This window comes from Lichenostomus cassidix, chromosome 18, assembly GCF_008360975.1.
Source record: "Lichenostomus cassidix isolate B80296 chromosome 18, HeHo_3.0, whole genome shotgun sequence".
Taxonomy (NCBI): domain Eukaryota; kingdom Metazoa; phylum Chordata; class Aves; order Passeriformes; family Meliphagidae; genus Lichenostomus; species Lichenostomus cassidix.
In genome coordinates this window covers 6,570,193-6,590,016 of record NC_139498.1, presented here as the reverse complement: position 1 = coordinate 6,590,016, position 19,824 = coordinate 6,570,193, and the positions used below count along the sequence as shown (strand labels likewise).

The 19,824-nt window shown below is 49.7% G+C and overlaps 2 protein-coding genes across 4 annotated transcripts in view; one reads left to right on the top strand and one right to left on the bottom strand.

The window, feature by feature from the left end:
* RECQL5 (RecQ like helicase 5) overlaps positions 1-10,571 on the top strand; it is a 37,510-nt gene extending 26,939 nt beyond the window's left edge. For 2 of the 3 annotated variants that reach the window (XM_085077773.1, XM_085077774.1), the window contains exons 9-20: positions 1,862-2,089; positions 3,538-3,637; positions 4,133-4,169; positions 4,947-5,005; positions 5,128-5,201; positions 5,661-5,754; positions 6,226-6,366; positions 6,792-7,453; positions 7,589-7,667; positions 8,542-8,793; positions 9,240-9,312; positions 9,390-10,571. In XM_085077773.1, the coding sequence (XP_084933899.1) occupies positions 1,862-2,089; positions 3,538-3,637; positions 4,133-4,169; positions 4,947-5,005; positions 5,128-5,201; positions 5,661-5,754; positions 6,226-6,366; positions 6,792-7,453; positions 7,589-7,667; positions 8,542-8,793; positions 9,240-9,312; positions 9,390-9,511 (1,921 nt within the window). In that variant the 3' untranslated portion in view covers positions 9,512-10,571. The remainder of the gene's footprint in view (positions 1-1,861; positions 2,090-3,537; positions 3,638-4,132; positions 4,170-4,946; positions 5,006-5,127; positions 5,202-5,660; positions 5,755-6,225; positions 6,367-6,791; positions 7,454-7,588; positions 7,668-8,541; positions 8,794-9,239; positions 9,313-9,389) is intronic. The other variant, XM_085077775.1, reaches the window with a different exon arrangement.
* Positions 10,572-10,827: 256 nt separating this feature from the next.
* The window catches only part of MYO15B (myosin XVB), a 44,104-nt gene continuing 35,107 nt past the window's right edge, over positions 10,828-19,824 (bottom strand). Inside the window, exons 47-65 of the mRNA XM_085077762.1 lie at positions 19,620-19,738; positions 19,077-19,218; positions 18,829-18,940; positions 18,366-18,526; positions 18,002-18,114; positions 17,831-17,894; positions 17,480-17,552; positions 17,046-17,128; positions 16,653-16,729; positions 15,950-16,080; positions 15,591-15,685; positions 15,218-15,295; positions 14,969-15,077; positions 14,525-14,673; positions 14,036-14,163; positions 13,189-13,322; positions 12,576-12,709; positions 12,011-12,151; positions 10,828-11,752 (exon numbers count right to left, since the gene is read on the bottom strand). Coding sequence (XP_084933888.1) covers positions 11,693-11,752; positions 12,011-12,151; positions 12,576-12,709; positions 13,189-13,322; positions 14,036-14,163; positions 14,525-14,673; positions 14,969-15,077; positions 15,218-15,295; positions 15,591-15,685; positions 15,950-16,080; positions 16,653-16,729; positions 17,046-17,128; positions 17,480-17,552; positions 17,831-17,894; positions 18,002-18,114; positions 18,366-18,526; positions 18,829-18,940; positions 19,077-19,218; positions 19,620-19,738 — 2,103 coding nt within the window. The 3' untranslated portion in view covers positions 10,828-11,692. The remainder of the gene's footprint in view (positions 11,753-12,010; positions 12,152-12,575; positions 12,710-13,188; positions 13,323-14,035; positions 14,164-14,524; positions 14,674-14,968; positions 15,078-15,217; positions 15,296-15,590; positions 15,686-15,949; positions 16,081-16,652; positions 16,730-17,045; positions 17,129-17,479; positions 17,553-17,830; positions 17,895-18,001; positions 18,115-18,365; positions 18,527-18,828; positions 18,941-19,076; positions 19,219-19,619; positions 19,739-19,824) is intronic.

The window sequence follows — 19,824 nt, the reverse complement described above, 5'->3', positions numbered from 1 at the left end:
TGTGGGAGTGAGGAGAGGGCTTGTCCCTTCCTGAATGCCTCAGTTAACTCTACTACAGATGAGTGCGTGCGAGGGGAAGAGACATGGGCTAATGAGAATGCCTGCCTGTTTTCTTTTGGGGAAACAAAAAGCTGACTTGCAGCTCGCTGACATTTCTATAGTCACGTTGCAGTGGCAGGCCAGGCAGCACCAGCAGTTCTTTTGGAAAGGCAGGACAAGGGGATCGAATGTGTTGCCCCCATCCCAGTCCCCCCACCCTTCCCCTGCATGTGAAAGGAGCTCTTTGAGTGCAGGAGGAGAGTGAGCCAGTGTGGCTCTGCAGGGGGATATAAAGGCAGCTTTGTCAGCACCCTCTCCAGGCTTTGGTGCTCTGCACGGTGCTGTCACCCTGCTGCAGCCCCTTACCTGAGCACTGCCAGCTCCCTGGCACTTCAGCACACTCAGGTCACTGCTGGGGGACAGGAACCTGAGTCCTGCTGCTGTGCTGCCTTCCAGGTCAGCCTCCCAGGCCGTGGGAAGGAGTGAGCCAGCAGCCACTGCAGCCCCTTGCAGGGTTTGTTTGTGATGCTTTGGTAACACGCAGTTGTGTTCCCCCAGCCACACACAGACACAAGTGAAGAAGAAAACTGTGTTTGTTGGATCTCTGGCAAGTTCTGACATGCCTTGAAAGGTTTAGAATAAGAGTAAATGAAGTGCTCACTCTCTTACTTTCCCCTCCGTGACCCACTTTTTGCAGATGGAGTTGGTAAGCGCGCTAGGGCACACCTTGGTAGAGAAGAAAAATCTGTACTTTGCTCTTTCTTGTAGTAAAACAATTACTTTCTAAAATAACTCTTGTCTCCACTTGGCTGCAGGATTTGATCCCTAAATGCCCAGTGAAGTAAATGTTTCTGTGTATTTATTATCAGCATTTTGGCTAACACACAACCAGCCGCCTTAACTGTGAAACACAAATTTTAAAAAACTCTAAATTCTGCTTTCTTAAAGAAAGGGAGGAAAGTAACTGCCTGGTTCTTCTTTGGCAAAATCAGTGTATTCACTGGTTTAAGTTAGGGAGTGTTCTAGAAGAGAAATTACTTCCTGCCTGCATTGCTAGCGAGCATATTGTCACCAAACTCTTTTCTGTACCCAAAACCACTGATGTCTGCCAAAAATAGTTTGAAAATTTCTGCAAGAATCTAATCATCTTCACATGGCTGGTTTGCTAAGCCTGGTAAACTGGTTGTGCAATCCTGTGTGAGCAAATGGACTGGTTTTCATGCATGTAGGACTCTACCCAGACTTTGGCTGCTGATCTGGAGCATGTGTGAGCCTCTCAAGATCCAGGCTGTGTTATCTGAATGGTGCTCCCTTGTGACCTCAGTCTGGGCTCTACTTCTGGCACTTCATTTATATTCCTGTGTCTTCAAATATATATTTCTTCACCTTCAAATTACAAATAATAAACATAGAAGCTCTTCAGTGTGAGATATATAGATATACTCTGAGGTGTAGTGATCAACAGGGCCTCTTTACCCTGGACATGGAATATATTTAGCCAACAGTACAGAATTATTAACTGCATATTTCACCAACTGTTCCTTTTGCAGATATCAAAGATCTGAAAGGGTTTAGCAGAAGAGATTAACATTGATGGGTTTTTTTTACATGTGGGGAAGTGGAGGCAGAGAGACTTTAAACAAGGTGCCAGGAACAGAGCCTCACTTCTGCTCCAGGGATTAAACCCTATGATTCCTGCTGGAATAGACATTCTCTGTGAAAAAACAAGACTCAAATCTTTATGTAAAGACACCCTGCTTTGGAGGGTGGAGTTTTTGTGAACAGAAATGATGACCAGATGATTTTCCTTTGTGTTTCCAAGCTGTCGCCACGCTGCCATAGCGAGGTACTTCGGCGATGCCACCCCAGCTTGTAACAAGTGCTGTGACTTCTGCAAGAACCCAGGGGCAGTGAAAAGACAACTGGAGGCTCTGGAACGCTGCAGCAACAGCTGGAGCAAAACCTGCATTGGGCCCAAGGGATCCTCCTGGGATAGCTATGACCCAGAGCTGTACGAGGGCGGGAGGAGAGGCTGCAGAGGCTTCAGCAGGTTTGTACCAGAGAGGTAACATTCAGCTCATAGGAGCCACCAGAGAAAAGAGCATCTCCCAGCTGCAGGCCCAGCCACTCCTATTTTCAGCACATGTTTCTGTGTGGATGGTATTTTCCTGTAACTTTCTGGCAGCAGCAGCTGGAATTTCATTTTCCACACACTTTGGCAGCCTCGTTCACATTCGTGTCCCAGAGAGCCAAAAGCTGTTTTGACAGACCTAAGAATTGCTCTGCACAGTGTAATTGGCTCAAGAAACCAACCTGAAATTTTTGAAAGCAGCAAGTGGGCTCAGGCTGCTCATAGTCACAAGGATCAAGAATGTTTAAATTGAGACCAAGATGACATGGTCCAGAGTTCGTTCCTGATTTAGCACAGCTGTCTGTGGGCCAGCAGGCCAGGAGCCACTGACAGGACTTAGTCACCACGGAGGATGTAATGAAGTGCCAGTGTCAAATTCTTCTGCAGATTGCTGCATTTTCCTATCAGGCTGACAGCACAAGGAGGATGTGCTGTGGGAAACATGATTAATTCTGTAAAATGCTTGGCAGCATGGAGGTGACAGCTTCTCTTTCCCCTCATTCCCTGGCAGAGTTACAGTGACTGTGCAGCTGTGTCAGGATGCAGTTTCTCTGCTGGCATTGCCCATGAAGCTGTGCCAGGATACACAGTGCTGTAGGCTGGCCTGGCCCTCTGCTTTACCTTAAAAAGCTTGGGATTGGTACCTTTGTTCTTTGGCCAAGTCCAGCTGAGTCAGAGGAAACTGGGGCTTGTGATCTAAGCCTGTGTTTGGCCTGAGAACGTGAGAAGCCGCAGCCAATGCTGTTGTACAGAAGTGTTTGCCACTTCACTGAACCTTTCCATGATCTGATTGTAGCATGGCCTTGGAAGTTACAATAGTCAGCAGCTCTAAAGCTCAGATTTTTCATACCTGTAAGTTTTGGCTGTGGCAGCTGTGGGAGGCAGTGAACTCCTGGGCTATGTCTGGTGAGGATCAGCTGCTGCATTTCAGTGTATTAGAGGTGGGGATTTCATTACAGCAGCCTGTGAACAAGTGAGGCTGAGTGAGGAATGAATGCTGTGCTCTCTCTGCCATCTCTGCTCCTGGGGCAGGAGGGAGTGACAGATGGGGTACATGGCATGAGGCAGTCATTCCTGAACCCCCTGGGAGGATCTAGCAAAGCTTCTGAAATGGAGCCCTCCATTCTCAGGGCACTAGTTATGTGCTCTTAGTTCATGCCACTGCTTACTAGTTCATGGGATTAACAAATGCTGTGAGTTTTTGGAGAACACTCACTGCTATAGACATTGGGGGATGGCAGAGAAACTCAAAGACTTGTCCAGAAAGGCTGGGGGATACATCACTGGGGTGGCTCCCCAAACCTGTCCCCCAGTTAGCACTGCAGCTACAGAAATGCTTGTTCCTCTTGCCTTCCTGCCTTATCCAGGTACGATGAAGAAAGCAGTGGGAACTGGGAGGAAGAAAACGAGGAGCGCCGGAAGCGGGAGTGGGACAGTTTCTACAAGAAGCAGATGAGTCTGCGCAAAGTGAGTGGAGATCACTTTGTAAGGGATGCACAGAGGGTTTGCTGAGGGCTTGTCTGACAGCCATAAAGGCTTCCTGGCACTAATGAAAGTAAATTATTGCATCTTGCTGTTGCTTGTTGTCTTTTACTTCTTGTACCTCTGCTTTTGCTGTGTTCTCCATATTCTGGGCCAGTCCCATAGTAGGAAGAAATGCAGCTTATTCATGTGCTGGTCTCTCTGCAGTGCTAAGCAAGAGCAGCCTGTTGGTTTTAATACCCCTGGTAGTAGTAAAAACACATTTCCCCATTCAACTTGTCCTAAATTTCCTATAGCAGAGGTGAACTTTTGGCTTTGATTCTCATTCTTTGTCTTCTTGGCCCTATTTTTTTCAGTGCCTTTATAACTTAAGCTCTAATTTTCCCCAGAGCAGGGATATAAAATATGTCTTTTGTGCTTCTAGACCTGCATGTGTGTTGTAGGAATGGAAATGTTTGACTGATCTTTGTTTTCTTCCAGAGCAAAGAACCAGAAAAGGAAGATTTTGTTCCTCCAAGTAAATATCTTCTTTGATTTATAATGGGTTTTCTTTGGGAGAAGAAAGTCTTGTATTTTGCAGCTGCATGCAATTTGTACAGCATCACCACTGGAGGTATCAGTCCCTAAGCACAGAGGTCAAGCTTTTGGCTGTGAAAACTTGGCTGGAGGAGATGGATCAGAGTTTAGCTTTGGTTGGGGTGAAGATCTGGAATGCATCTTCCTCAACAACATTTCCAAATAAGTGAGAGAGAAGGAAAACTCTGTCTAACCTGACTTTGCAGGGTTTTTCTCCAGTGGTTATGCAGCAGCAGCAGTAATAATAATAATAATAATAGGAGGGCTATAAGGAAATTGCTGAAAACCTTTGCTGTTTGTAACTATGTTGCTTGGGGCCCTGTCTGGCACTGTTGCAAAAGAACACTTGGTTGGTCAGGTTACTCTATCCAGCCTGGTTTTTTTGGTTGATATTGTGGGGAGCAGAAAAGATAGGAGTTTCCTAAGAGCCTTGAAGAACAGTTCTCTGAGGTGGGAAGATTTTGGAAAGCTCTTAGTCTTAAACTCCAAAGTAGATGTTCTCAGTCAGAGAGAACAATCTCACTTTGGTTTCTGCCTGCTCTTTCGGAGTGTGTAGCTTCTCCAGGTGATAAGGGTGACCACAGTGGTCCTTGGGGTGACAATTCAGGGAGGAGAAAGCCAGGCAGTACTGGAGTGACATCTCTCTGTGACAGCTGAGATGTTCTCCATCAGCCCAACCCTGCCATGGCTCCTTTCCCAAATTGCTCTCCTGTGGCAGGTGCAGACTGTCCCCTGAAGGATGCTGCCAGCAGGAGGATCTCCAAGCTCACAGTGAAGGTAGGTGATGTTGCAAAGAACAGCAAAGCTTCTGCCTGCCCTGTTCCTACTCCTTCAGGGATGGAAGTCCAGGGGGCACTGAGGTTTCTGCAGAGCATCTCTGAGTATCCCATGTTTCCTAGGGCCGGGAACACTGCTTGAAGATGCTGGAAGAAGCTTTGAGCAACAACCAAAAGACTTCAGCAGAAGGAAAAGGGTATGAGATGAGAAAAAAGGGGTAGATATTGGTCCTTTATCACAGGGCCTACTCTGCCCTGAGCAGAATCCCCATTCTCAGGGAATGCTTTTTTAAGTTATTTTGTTCAAGGATGTCCAAGCATCTTCCTGGTAGTGATATTCGGGATCAGATATGAGGATTCCCATGGCTGATTGCTGTATCAGCTTGATCGTGGAGTGGCAGTTCTTCCCTATCCCACAAGATGGGGATAGTGTACTTCTCAGTGGGCAAGAATCTTGATTTAAAACGGTTTTCATCACACTTTCTATTCTCCAGCAACTCACCACTGCATCCCTTAGGACTTAACTGGAAGTTATCACTTATTCTTGCACCGTAGGGGGTGAATTCTGTACTTTCTGGGAGATACTTAAGCATTAGTGTTCCCTTTGCAGATGCAGAAGTGTGTCTTGCCAGGAATCACCCCAGCCTGTGTTTCAGGTCAGACCCTGGTGCCTGTGCAGTGGAAATGGAATATGAAGCTTTCCGGACCAGTAAAATGGCAAACTCCTACAAGGCAGCTGTGCTAAAGAAGGTAGGGACAAACATCCCACCTGCTGCTCCCTGGAGCATGCTGTGGCCTCAGCTCCAGGGCTAATAGGGCAGAGTTTGTGTGGGAAAGGTGAAGAACAAGCTCTGTATTGCCTTGGGAGCCTTACAAACCTTTCTTCTTGATTTTGTTTCCAGGAGGGCCCAGAATCATCTTGGGTTCACATCTTTGTTGGCTTTACAGACTCTGGAAACCTACATGGCAGTGCAAGCTTATCCAGATATGTTCTAGCAATAAAGAGATTTGGGAATTCCTCAGGTTTCCTGCTGCAGACACTAGAGAAGCCTTGCTTTAGGTTACCTGGTTGCCATCAATCTCTCTGAAGATGTTTCTTTTCTTGAGGCAGGTGCCTCTCCAGGGCAGACATTTGTTTTGCCACTATGTGTATAGTGTGTGCAAAGGCAGGAATGCTTAAAGATTTCTGGCCATTAGAGGATATTTCTGTTCTCTTTTCAGGTAGCAGAAATCAATAAAGCCTCCAAACAAGGGGAGTTGTTCTCAGTCTTTGGGTCTGGAACTGGTGGTAACAGCAGTTTGGAAACAAAATCTGTGTCTCCAGCAGAAGGGGATTTTGTCCTTGCATCCCAGGTTCCCTCGGTGAGTGAGTACTGGTGGGATAGACAGGAGGGAATGGTGTGCTTTGTCTGTCTGCTTTTTGATAAATTTATTTTGTGTCCTTTCTGTGGCCATAACTGCGTATTTCTATTGTAATTGCTTTTTCCTGTCTGTCAGGTTGTTATTAGTGAATACAATCTGTGTGCAGGCTACATCTTAAATAAGTTTTTTCTCAACTTGCTCTATCCAAGGATGCTGCCTTGTTTTCTTACTGCTAGCCTAGGACTTTAACCTAATCCATTTCCTTCATGTCTCAGTTGATGGATGTGATGATAAGTCAGATTCAGAGCCTCCCCCAGCTTACAGCTGCCCACACTGCTGGATTGTATGCAGAAACTCAGCTCCTTTCAAGGTTCTGCACACAAGGATCTCACATCCAAAATTTTTTCTTCTTCCTGTCTCCCCAGTTCAAACCCAAGCGTGTGGGAGCAGGATTTCCAAAGAAATCCAGCTTGTTCCAGACAGCTTCAGAACTGCTGAAGATCCAGGAGGAGAGTGATGCAAAGCCTGTCAAAGAAGACTGTCCAAATGGGCAAGACAATAGCAGCTGCAGTCTGGAACTGGAGATCAAAAACTCTGTTCCCCAGCGGAAAGAAACAGCAACCAAAGCAGTGGGTGAGAGTGCAGGGGTAGAACTGACCCTGGAAAAGAAGAGGCAGCAACCCAGTCCAGACTCAAAAACTGCCCTTGGGGAGAGCCCTACTAAGAAATCCAAACTTAGCAAGAAGCAGCAAATGCTTGCAGAAGCAGCTAGAAAGGAATCACAGGATATTTCCAAATTCTTCTCCCTCTCCAAAGGTGGCCCTAAAACCCAAAGTTGCATCTTAGCAAAGGAAGATGGCTGTTCTGCCAGCACACTACCTCAGGGTTTTTCTGAAAGTGTGTGTCTAGAGAAACCAACACCTCAGGAAAACAAAGATGGCTTTGGAGATCTGACTGGACAGTGCCAGGCAGAGAATAAAGAACTGAGAGAAGCAAAACTAACACTGACTGAGAGAGGGGAGGATTTTAAGACCCAGCAGGCTACTGAATCTGAATTCCTTCAGGAAGAAACTGATGTGAAGTCCAGGTAAAATCTCTACTTTCTGCATGGGTGAGAGACTCTTGCTTTACCATGCAGAGTCTCGTGGCCACTGACAGTGAATGCAGTAATATTTTCTCTGTGGAATGATTATAATTAGCCTTTCTCCACTCTTCCCACTAGTATTGCTGAAAATATTGCAGAAACTGAGCTACCTGTTGTTGGGGAAGGTGAGAGTGGGAAGCAACCAGGAGCAGATGAGGTAAGACTTCAAAGAATGCTGATTTCCTGTATTTCTTCTGACCATCTTGTGCCAACTTTCTCTCTGGGAGTGTCACACCTACTCTGAGAATGTTATTTATCTGGGAGGGCCCAGCTGCAGTTGCAGCAGAGAGGAGAGCCCTAGTTGTGTTGCATTCCTGGTGTTTCCCTGCTGCCCTCTGAGCTGTGCCAGCACCTTGGGCTTGCAGTCCAGAGTTTCCCCTCCACTGCTTTGTTTCCTCTTCCTTGCAACTCACATGACTGTGCCCTTGCTGGTGACTTGCCTGGAATGAGTCTCCACCCCCTGAGATCTGTCACTAACTGTAATTAGGGAGCTGCTTTCTCAAGGCAAGGGAACAACCACAGGCCAAGGACACACAGGACCATTGGGCAGTGACCCCTGCTCACAGCCTGCCTTGCCATTCAGTCTCTGCTTCTGCATTTGGCAGCTGAGGCAGCCTGGCAGCTGTGTCTGCAACACTGCAGTCTCCTTTCTCTTTCAAACTGAGCAGGACTGTGACTCTCCTGATGTGGCTGATTCATCCTGGGGAGTGTATTCTCAGCAGACATCCTGAGAAATCTTTTCCAGTCAGTTTTTCTTCTGTAGGACAGGGTCTAGCAATTAGCTGCCCTAATAGGAGCACCAGATAATTCTAAATGTGGTATTCTGGAAAGGGTCTTTCTTAAAATCCCTTTATGTGGGAAAGAGTGTCTGCACAGCAAAAGGGATTACAGAGATTCCTACTTGGCCTTCACTGGAGGGAGAGGCTGCAGGATGCTGCAAAGATTCATGTCATTGGAAGATGGTGGCTGCTCAGAAGTGTGGTGCTGCCACAGGAATTGGTGGGTTTGGTTTTCTTCTGTCCCCTCTCCAGGATATGGAAAGTCCCGCAAAAAAGCGACTCCGGGCAGCAGCAAAATCTTCAATTCTGTCCCAGCCAGAGGGCAAAAGTGTTGGTCCAACAAAGAAGAAGGTGACTTTTGATTCAAACTTAACACAGTGTGAGAAAGAAGGACCCAGCAGGACCATACAGCCAGTGACCAAAGGCATGTCCCTCAAAGAGACTGCAGACATCGTTGTCAAGTATCTGACCCCATTCTACAAGGGGGGCAAATTTGCTTCCAAGGTAGGACACAACTCAAGTCCCCCACAGCAGAAGGAGACTTAATTTCCAAGTTATGTTTCAGTATGTGCTGTTTTAGTGGCTGCAGATGCAGCAACTCCCCTCTCCCACAAAAGGGTTTGTGTGTGTTGATTCCACACTTATCTGTGTTTGTTCATATTTTCACATTCAACCCTGGCACGTTTCTAACTCCCACCTGTGGATCATCAATAGCTGAGGTTCAGTGCTGCTGTAGTTTCCTTGCCATGCCCTGCAGGGCAGGATGTGTGTGCCTGGGATTCTCCAGCACTGCAGGGCCAGGTGTGTCTGCAGGTGTGCAACACCCTGGAGTCTCACTCTAGGAGTGGTTTGTGCTACAGCCAGCCTGTGCTAAGGGAAAAAAACTTGGAAACAGTCTGGGGAGGTAAGTGATGGCTGCTCTCTGCTCTTTGTGTTCCCCAATTCTGCAGGATCTGTTCAAGGGCTTTGCCAGGCACCTCTCTCACTTACTGGCCCAGGAGCAGAGCCCTGCCCGCAAAACAGGTGAGTTTGGGCTTGTTTCAGTGCCAAATGGTTTGATGGCTTTAGAGGGGGCAGATGTCTTAAGGATCAACTCAAAGATGGTGTTTCCTCTCTTGCAGTGAAGGAGGAAGCACAGAGACTCATCAGGGAGTTTTTCCAAACAAGACTCAGGTGTGAGAGTGAGGCAGACTGGGAGGAACTGCAGAGCTTGGAGAGCTGATCCCTGCTGCTTGCTGGCTCTTCCTTCCTCCAGCAGCACCACCAGGGGATCTGGAAGAGCTCAGCCATGGACAGTTTCATGAGACTGCAGAAATGAGATTTATTTTTCTTTTCCCCACTGCATTTTTGCTCACTTCTGTCCTTAGTGACACTCACTCCCAGAGAACCAATTTCTGTGAACTCCTGGCGAGTTTCCCTAGTAACGGGGGTTCTGAAGGCCTCAAGGACCAAGAGGTGTGAAGTTGTACCTGCTGTGTTTGTTAGGGGCTCCTGCCTTGGATGTTCTGCACTGTCTCCAACCTCTGCTCCCTGCAGCAGTCTGGGCAGGGCTTAGACTTTGCAGCTGGGACTCTGCTTTGGGATGGCACCTTGCTTCCTAGACAGCTCCTCTCCTCGCTCCCCATCCCTTAATTCTTATTTCTTATTTCAGTGTCACCAATAGAAGCCTTATGCTATAAGCTGTTATGCTTTGCTCAGGGCTGCCAGTGACAAATTCAATGACTGAGGTCCTGGATTGAATATTTTCCTTTGGGCAGGAGGGGAGTGTTGTGCTCTTACCATGCAGGCAGTGCCTGCTTTCTAAAGGAGAAACTCGTATTCTTTGTTTTTTTTATGTGAACCTCTTTTATTTTGTCTAGTTCTGTCTGCCCTTTAATTAAGTGGTGATACTGTCTCAGTATTAACCTCAGCAACACTTCCAGCATTTGCTTGTAATCCCTAAAGCCATATTTGCTCCCTGTGCCTCACCAAAAGTCTGCAGTACAGGGGCAATGCTGCTGTTACAGCTGGGTAAGGTTCTGCTGTGACCCTCAAATTGACACTGTGGTGCCTCTGCTGCTATGTTTCTGTGGCACCTGAACCTGATTCCCTGGCACAAGTCCTTCCTGTTGGAATTTTGCTGGGTTTTGCCTCTATTCCATACCTACAGAGGCTGGTGGCTCCAGGCTTTAGTGCTGCTAGAGGCCTTCCAGGGGTTTGGATCACTGTACTCCACAGCTGTATTTTTTTAAATATTCCGAAGGGTATATGCAGAACTGACAATAAAGCTATGTTATAACTGCTGTGGACTTTTCCTGAAAGCTTTTTCTTACCCCTCAGTCACACAGGCTGGTCTGAGGTACCTTAAGCAGCACTGGAAGGGAAGCACCTGCCAGAGAAGATGCTGTAGTTCCTGCTGGGATCAGCTCACCATGAAGTCTCTCTGTGCATCAGGGCTTGCATATTCCCCCTTCCCTGCCAACAGGGACAACATTTTCAAGTTTTGCCCAGTACCTGCAGTTAAGTTTTCCCAGGATAGATGTAAGATCTATCATATCATACCTTCAAAACATCTCTGATTATTTTATTGCAATTTCCTAAAGGGCAGTTACTCCTCAGGTCACAAGGAGAACTGTGGCCATAAAAATAAATTAAACATTTTTGTACAACCCAAAACACTTCAGTATAATACAAGTTCTGTTTGAAGATGCTTCCTCCATGGGCATGGAGCCATCATTGAAGTCTGACAGCTGCATGGCCATGACTGACTTCTTTATAGTAGAGGGAAGCATATGCATATAATTATGTCAGTGAGAAATTCATTAACAGTAAACTTCCTTACCATTGAGGCTCAATCTGTGTTAATTGTATTATTAACACTGATCTGCTTTTTGATTGAGATGCTTTCTACAAACTCCTGCTTCACAAGTCCTGCCACAGGACCTCTGCATTTCAATTCAGAGACAAATTTGGCTCCTGGAAAACACCAGCAGCCATTGCAGGCATTGCACAGCCTCAGCTGGGCACTGGGATACACAAATCTCCAGCAAGCACCAGGCTTTGCCTGTGATAATTAATTCAAAACAGAAAGGAAGAGTTGCTCAGTGCAAAGCTTGAAGGCAAGTGCTTGCATTGGGTCAGCTGCTCTTTGTTGGAATGGGCTGTGGTGTGGAGAGGCCCTTGGGGTTTGTTTAGCCACAGCATGGATTGCTTCAAGGAAGTACTTGGGGAGTGAATGGCAGGTCATGAGGGTTATGGTCACTCCATCAACAAACACTGTGGTGGCATTCTTAGAAAGCAGCTGGCTGAGGTCAGGGTGTCTTCTGGAACAGTTCTCTCCCAAAGACAGGTCAGGGAGCACTGATCAAGTTCAGAGAAAGGCAAACAGTGCTGTTTTCCTGGGTCACTCTCCTCCTTTTAGGCTCTAGGAGTGCAGCTCTGTTTTATCCAGGATGACAACAATCGTGTGGTACAGTTCTTTGGCCTGTCAAAACACAAACCAGCATCAGTCATTCTTTGCTGCTTCCCCTGATTAAATGTTCCCATCAGTCACTTCCCATAATGAAATATCAGCCATGTACTGGGAGCAAGCTGCACTTTGGAGCCTGGGAAATGCAGTGTCTCCCTCCTCCTTTGGGACAGGAGAGAGCAGCAGCACTGTCACTTAGCAGAGGCTCAGCTGGGCAGGGCAGGGTGATTTGTGAGGTGCCAGGAGCAAGCTGCAGGTCCAGGCTGATCTCACCTGTGACAGTTCCACCCACATGGTCCTGGGGCTGGCAGGAGAGCCATAGTTGAGCTCCAGGCCAGGAAGGCCCTGGTCAGAGATGGGCCTCAGGGTGCGCATCTTCTGCAGCTCCTTCAGGGGAATCACCTGGGACACCACCTGCGGGAGGGAACAGCCACCAGCCACTCTCAGGAGCAGCTACTGCCAGGGAAACCATCTGATCCTCCCCATGAGCCACCTCAGAGCCTGCTGGAAGCTGATGGAAGCTCTGGGGCACAGGGTGGTGTGTGTAGGATACAGGACAGGCTCTGGCTGCCAGCACAACCCTGGAACGCCCACAGGACTGGGACACACAGGAATGTGATCTACACTCTGTTTTACTGTGGATCATGCTTGTTAGCATGAACACTGCATTTACAAAAGAGCCCATGACAGTATTGACTGTTCTACCTCTCTCTTGCTTTGGGCCAGTGCTGTTGTCAGCCTGGCTGTGATGCAGGGAAATCCAGCCTCTTCCTGCACAAACCCTTCTAAAATTCAGACTTAATATCTGACAGACATGAGGGGTGATGGTCTGGCATACCTGGGTGGTGGCATCCACCACAATGATCTCCTCCTTGTTCACCCCAAAGAAACAGGGCACAGAGACTGTCTCATCACTGATTCTCTCCACGACGAAGGTGGTGTAGCCAAAGAAAGGCAATTTCATCACATGCTCTAGAAAGCAAAAAGTGGCCTAAGGGCAGCAGCTTCCAGCCAGCTATTTACTGCACTGAGGTGGTCAAAGCTGCCAGTGTTCCCAAGCTTTTCTACATTGAAAAGTAAGATGGACAACTTCTCAATCCCTCCCTCCCTCCCTGGCTGCTGATTCAATTCTCAGCAGCCTGAGTGGATGCCCTGTCCTTTTCTGACCAGAAAACAGATGTGCAGCCAGAATATCAATTAAAACACAGCTTGTACAGAGCTCTGAACATCCACTGCAGATTCCTACAAGAGATGGAACTTCTACCATGCTCACCATGCTTGGTAACAAAGTTCTAATCCACAGTGAGGGGCTGTCAGGGGATTCTATTGTCCTGGCCCATTCCAGGCTCCAAGAATCTTTAACCACCTCATGAATTGTCCCAAAAGTGCATTCAGAGCAGCTTCCACCATGCTCAGGATAGAAACTGCAGCAGATCTGGATGTCTCCTCACCTATGAACTGGATTTTTGCATCCAGGGGCTGGAGGGGCTGCCTTGTTCTCAGCAGTGTGGCCACGTGGTCCTGCAGAGCCCTGGAGTTGATGGAGGGCTGCAGGGTCTTTGGGGTGTATTCCTTCAGCTCCTCCCTGTGCCAAAACCCAAATTTTAATTCACCCCCTGCCCAGCTAAAATCAAATACAGCCAGGGGATTAAGAGGAAGGAGGGGATAGGGCAACAATTTTCCATTGTAGATCTGGGGATGAGGGTGGAGGGAGAGAGGAAGAGCACAACAGGTCATGTCTGCATTGGGTGGAAGAAAACATTAGAGACAGTGAGACCATCCTTTTGCACAGAGAATTCCCAGTGCACAGAGAGAAATCCTTCCTTTCTGGAGACAGCAAGAGCTCTTCAGTGCCCAGCAGGGTTATGCCATTTCCCTGCTGCTGCTGCTTTCAGGGGATATGATGGAGGCATTACCTCAACTCTGAGTGAAAGTGCAGAAGGAGACAGAAAGGAGGGAGTGGGAAAATACAGCTTGGAACTGCAGGATTGAAGCTTTCCAATATCCATGGGCAATTTCATTCCCTTTGGGCATCTCACTACAGGTTTCAGGTGCCCAGGGTTGAAACCTCTGACTCTTGTGAGAAAGAACAAAGAAGGATTCACCCAAACTGTGAGCTCAGGCACTTCCTTCTTGGTGTTACAAACCCCTGGCAATGCCCACAGCACCTTCCTGACCCTCTCTGTTCCCCAGAACTGGACATTTCTTAATTATCCTGAGAGGACTTCCAGGTACCTGCTCCTAACCCCTGTGGTGCCAATGGCCATCAGATACTGACCCCCTGTGCCACAGACATACCTGGAGGGAGCAGAGTTCTGCTGCTCCACTTTGGCCCAGTGCTGGAGCATTGCCAAAAGTCCCACCTGCATCTCCATTTCTTTACTGCGGCTCAGCAGGATCCTCCCATTCAGGTAATCCCACAGCACCTGAGGGGCAGCACAGCAAAGAGGCCTTTGTTAAACCTGTCAGAGGGTGCAGGCAGCTCTGGGCAGTGCCAGGCTGCACAGACCCACATCCTGCCTTGCTGATAATGCAAAACAAAGGCTCTCTGGGCTCAGGAAGAGCCCGCAGAGCTGCACAATCCACATGTGGAACAGCATAGCTCTAGGCTAAGGCCACAGGCACAAAGCCTTCCTGGCATCCGTAGTTCAGTGTTTAGGCACTCCTAGAAGCAGCACACAAAGCCTATCAGCCAAAGCTCTCCTGCTTTTTCAGCCCCCTTGGGACATTCCTGTTGGCCTGGACACTACATCTGTCCCTGCTGGGGAGGGTCCTGCTCTTGCTTACCTGTCCATAATGGATGTGTGTGTAGATTTGGTTGTCAAAGTGCAGAGGTGTCCTCCAGATGAGTCTGCGTAAGCTCACAGTGACCAGCCTGTCCTCCAGCAGGTAATCATGGAGATACTCCTCCAGCTTCATTGGCCTCACCATTTTATCTGTGTGACAGAGACAGGGTCATCCAGCCCTCCTGGTGCAGAGGCTGGGCCAGGAGCACTTCCTGCCCTCAGACTCCCACTGTCAGCCTTTCCAAAGGGACACAGAGCCTCTTTCAGGAGCAGGCAACACAGCCCCCGAGAGGGATCAATCCTTAACCCTGAGACAGAGGGAAACTGCTTAGGAGAACCTCCTATTAGCCAGCAAGGGTGGAGGAACTATTCCAAGCAGGAGCTGTGGTGCTCCCTGTTGCAGAGGCTGCTGGAAGAGAGAAGCTCCATGCTGGTCTCTACTTGCCGAGATTTTTGTTGTCACTCCTGATAGCAAAGAGAACAAAGTCCTGGATCTCTTGCTGTTCACCTATTCCCATCTGCTCACAGATCTCCTGCAAAAGCTCCTTGGTCACCTGAAGCAGGGAAAGAAGGAAATGAATACCACAAAGCAAGCCCAGGAGTAGGTAAACACATTATTCCTTGTCCAATAAGGGATTTCCCTGGTGTGGCTCAGAGTACAGACCAGGGAAGGAATTCCCAGCTGGAAACTCACAGTGAATGTCCTGATCCTGGTGAGGTATTCCATGCCTCCAGGCATCAGCACCACCAGCCGGCGGGCGCCGTGTCCCTTCTGCAAGGACAGTGATCAGGCAGCAAGGCATGCAGGGTCCCAGCAGGGTCCCAGCAGCCCCACAGCCCCACATTGGTTTCTCCCCTTCTTCCTCATCCCTGCCTTCCCCTGCTTGTCCAGAGCACCTCCCTGCCCCCTCCATGGCATTGCCTTTCCCAAGCTCCTTCCATCCACACACTCCATTTGCTCTCCTGGAACGCCACCTGCCCCTGTCACACTGCATGTGGCACCTCCAAGCAACCCTCTGCCCTCTCCCTCTTCCCACCATCCACCCCACCTCCCTGCCCCTCCATACCAGCAGTGCCTCCATCTCCACAGGGAAAGGGAGGTGCCGACGGCCTCCATACAGGAAATTTTTCCGCAGGTTGCTCTGGCAGATCTTGGCTATATCTGCAGGGAAAGCGAACAATTCCATGTGCTGAGCCAAACAGAGAACTAAACATCGTGTCCTGTGGTGTTGAGGCATCCTGGCTGTGTCAAATTTAACCCCTGGTCACTGCTAGGAGAGCAAAGAGACTTGACCTCACCTTCTAACCTGCCAGGACACATCCAAACCATGAGGAGCCAGGCAGGGACAGTGCCCAGGGCAGAGGAATGACAGGATGGGGGGATTAGACCTAGAATATCTGCTTTACAGGACACAAACAGTCGTACCATGGTGGGTGCTGGATGGATCACTGCTGGCCAGCTGCAGGAACTTGGTGGCATAGGGCAGCAGGGTTTTGGAAGGCAGGAAGTACCCAGTGAGAAGGTTTAGGAGCAGCCAGCCCCGCAGCTCACTCTCCCTGTGGAACAGAAAGGACTGTAGGCATCTTGGGACAAGACAATTCCTGCTCTGAGCAGCTCAAAGTGAGCCTGTGCCCTTCTGAACTCCTCTGGCAGGTAGCAGAAAAGGAGGTGTCAGCTCTTGGTTTCTTGTGCTGAGCGAGAGATGGATTCAATTATTCCAACAGCAAGCAGAGAAAGGGAACAATCAAGGTCACTCTGATGCCACTGCTGCCATCTCACAGGGCAGTGTGGGGCCAAGCCAGTCCTGGACTGGTGTTTATCAATTCCCCAAGGCTGGGAGGAGGAAATCAGGGCTCTGAGCAGCACCACAACCAGGAGCTACCAGGCATGCTTAATGGTGTGCAGACAGATCAGCAGCCGGAAATACAAGGACAAATATCCACTAAAGTTAAAATGCCAGACCCCCTGACTGGCAAAATTTTCTGAGTGCTCAGCAGGAACTTCAGCACTGGAGCAGCTGGGGACAACACATCAAGAGGGGACACCCTCTCCCCTGGCCCTGGTGCCCCTGAGCAGATGGTTCCTCCCCAGCTGTGGATGCACAGGAGCTGGCAGTGCTGGTACTCACTGGTGAGGGTTGTGGGTGACCTGTTTGATGACCTGGCAGTAGATCTCGTCATTCAAATTCTCCTTCTCCTTGCACAGCTGCATCCAGAGAGGAGAGAACAGCATCAGAGAGGGGAAGAGAGCATCAGAGAGGCCTCCAGGTCATCTCTGTGCCCTTCTCCCAGCTACAGAACTCTGCCAGTTTGGTTTAAAGCCTGGAATTTGCAGCCTCTGGTCTGTAGTGCTATTTAGGCTCAAAGAAGGAGAAGGGAGAGGCGGGTTGCGTTCTCATCTAGACAGGGATATATAAGTAAACTATTTACAAGGCTCTCCCTGCTCTTTGCCTTCCCAGCAAGGTCTTGACCCTCCATTCCCCTTGGTGCTTCAGCACTTTTCCCAGGAGAAGCTCACAAACCTGAAGGATTTCATAGACGCATTCGACTTCACTTTTCCCGTGGTGCTTGTGTTTGGGCTGATCTCCCATGAACCTCATCAGTGCTGCAAGGCAAAGCCTGGCCTTTAGTCTGAGCAGGGGTGGGCCTGCCATGGGGCTTGGGAAATGTACTGAAAACTTCTCTGCTCCATAGGCTGTTCCAAGGCTTGCAATCAATATGTGGAGTCAGCCCAAAGCCCAGGCAGTGTGTTCTGGAACACTTTGCACTCAAGGCAAAGTCCCTTTTGCTGGAAGCTTCAGCAAGGACTCAGCTGGTTATTAATGCAGAAATGCCTTAGGAGGAGCCCTCCTTACCCAGTTTTCATTCCCCACTCAGCTCCACAGTGTCTGTGTGTGCTCAGCAGGACCACCCCTCTCCCCCCCTCTGCAGTGCTGTTTCTCAGGGAGTTGCTTACTCTGGAAGTTCTTGGTAGCCAGCTCATTCAGCTCACTGTCAGAGTAGCGCAGCAAAGACTCCTGGATCGGGACCTGCAGGGCCAGGAGACAGGGATAAACCAGGGATGGAGATCCCACAGAGCTGTGCTCCAGCCTTCAGCAGGGACTCGAGCTCCCAGGATCCCACAGGCAGCACTGAAGAGTAGGGAACACCCACATTTGTCCAGAGACTGCAGCCAAGGATCTGAGCTTTGGCCATATGGGGACAAAGCCAGAGGCAGTCTGGGGCTGGGATTCTGGCTGTGGGTCCCCAGAGGCAGTGCTGGCACTGGGATTCTGGCTGGGATTCCAGGGGGACAGGCTGAGCTCACCTTGGTGTGCCGGACCAGCTCAGCTACACTCTTCTTGTCAGCAGATGTCCCCTTCAGGCGCTGCCTAGACAGAGGAGGGGGAGCATGGGGACCCAAGAAATGTCCACAGGAATGGCCTGGTGTGGGTGAGGCTATCCAGGTGCTGTTTGGGAAGGAGCACAGGCTACTCACATGGACTGAGCCTCTCGGAAGTAGGTGGTGGCGAAGTCAATCATGGTGTAATGATCTCCAGCAGGGACCAACATGGTGCTGTTGGGTTCTGACGTCAGGCTGAGGACAGAGCTCTGCAGGGACACCACCAAATCCACCCTAAATCACCAGCATTGTGTATTCCCTGCTGCCAGACCTCACCCGTGTGTGGTGCCTCCCTTCCCACACTGTGATGGATTTGAGTGTCTCATCTGCAAGGACTAAGCACTCATCACCTTCCCCCTGCCCTCGGAGGTCAGACACTACCAGAGCCATGCACCCACCCTGGCAGCTCCCTCAGAACCAGGCCATGTCCCATGGATGTTCCTCCCCAAGGACAGCTCACCTCCCTGCTGGTGTTCCTGCTCTCTGAGGAGGGTTTCACATTCTTGCTCTGCTCTCCCCGCCTGTCCATGCTGGAGCTGAGGTAGTCAGGGGCTGGAGCCAACTGCACCAGGCTGGTGGGGAACAGACCACAGCGGCCACCAGTGGAGCCAAACTGCCAGCCTGGAGAAACAGCAGAGAAAGAGTCAGGAACCAGGGCAGCTGCCAAGAGAAATGAGCACTGAAGCTCTCCATCGGCAGAGGAGACCATCAGACTCCCCAGGTTTTCCTGCATCCTGAGGTAACATATATGTCACATAGATATTCCTATAACTAAGGCAACTGGGACAAGGTGGGTTGTGATCAGAGCATGGCAGAGCTGGAGGATAATGATGACAGCCTGCCCTGTATTCCTCTGGTTTTGGGCACCACAGATCCAGCAGGCCCTTGATCCTAACCCTGCCAATCCCAACAAACCCCCTCACCTGGCTCCACGCCCTGCATGGGCAGCAGCTCAATGAGGTCACCCTTCTTGAAGCTGAGCAGGCTCTTGTCATCCACAACATAACTGCGCAGAGCCACGACGTAGTTGGTGTCCTGGGGAAAAAGTGATGTTCTGTTCAGAGCTTGTCCCAAGGATGTGAAGGACTCGGATCATGTCAGCCCATGGACACTCTCAAGTCCATCTGGGGAACCACCTTCATTCCCTACTGCACTCCAGCTGCTCCCTCACCTGCCTCAGCTCCTGGATGAAGAGTTCCACCATGGCCTTGATGCATGAAGCCTTTGGAGAGTGCAGGATGAGCTGCTCTGCCTTCAGGGAGAACTCCAGGGATTTGCTGCCCTTCAGCTCCACTGACAGCACATCTGCAAAGCTGGGAACACAAGCCAGCGTGCTCAGGCTCCTTCTGCCAGAGTTTGGGATGCAGAACATGGGGCTGGGAGCCCATTCCAAGGGCTGGGAATGGAGACATGCCTCAGCATGCTCTGTGCTGGCCTTTCACCAGCTGCTCGTGGCTCTCACCCTGGGGAGCTCCCTGTGGTGACACACACAGAGCTGACTCACCCCAGCACTCACTTGTAAGCAAAGCACAAGGTAAGGAGGAAAAGGAACAGCCAGACTTATTAAAAGGAAGGTCAGTGAGCCACAGCTGGCCTAGGACAATCCTAGAGAGCACAGCACAACTCAGGATTTTCAGCTCCCTCATTCAGCTTTCCTCCAACCCCCTGCCAGACACAAACTGTGCCCCTGCTCAGCCAGAGCCCCTTTGCTCACCCGTAGCTGCGCAGGACCTTGAGGTGCTCAGGGTGATATCCAGCTGCTTTCTCCACCTTCAGCAGCCTCAAGCCCCGGTGAGAAACACCCAGGATCTGCACATCACTGCCCTTCTCACCCTGCAAGGGAAGTGCAGCACAGAGAATTGAAGGCTCCATCCCACCTCCACACCTGGCACCAGGGGAAGGAGATGCCACACTAAAGG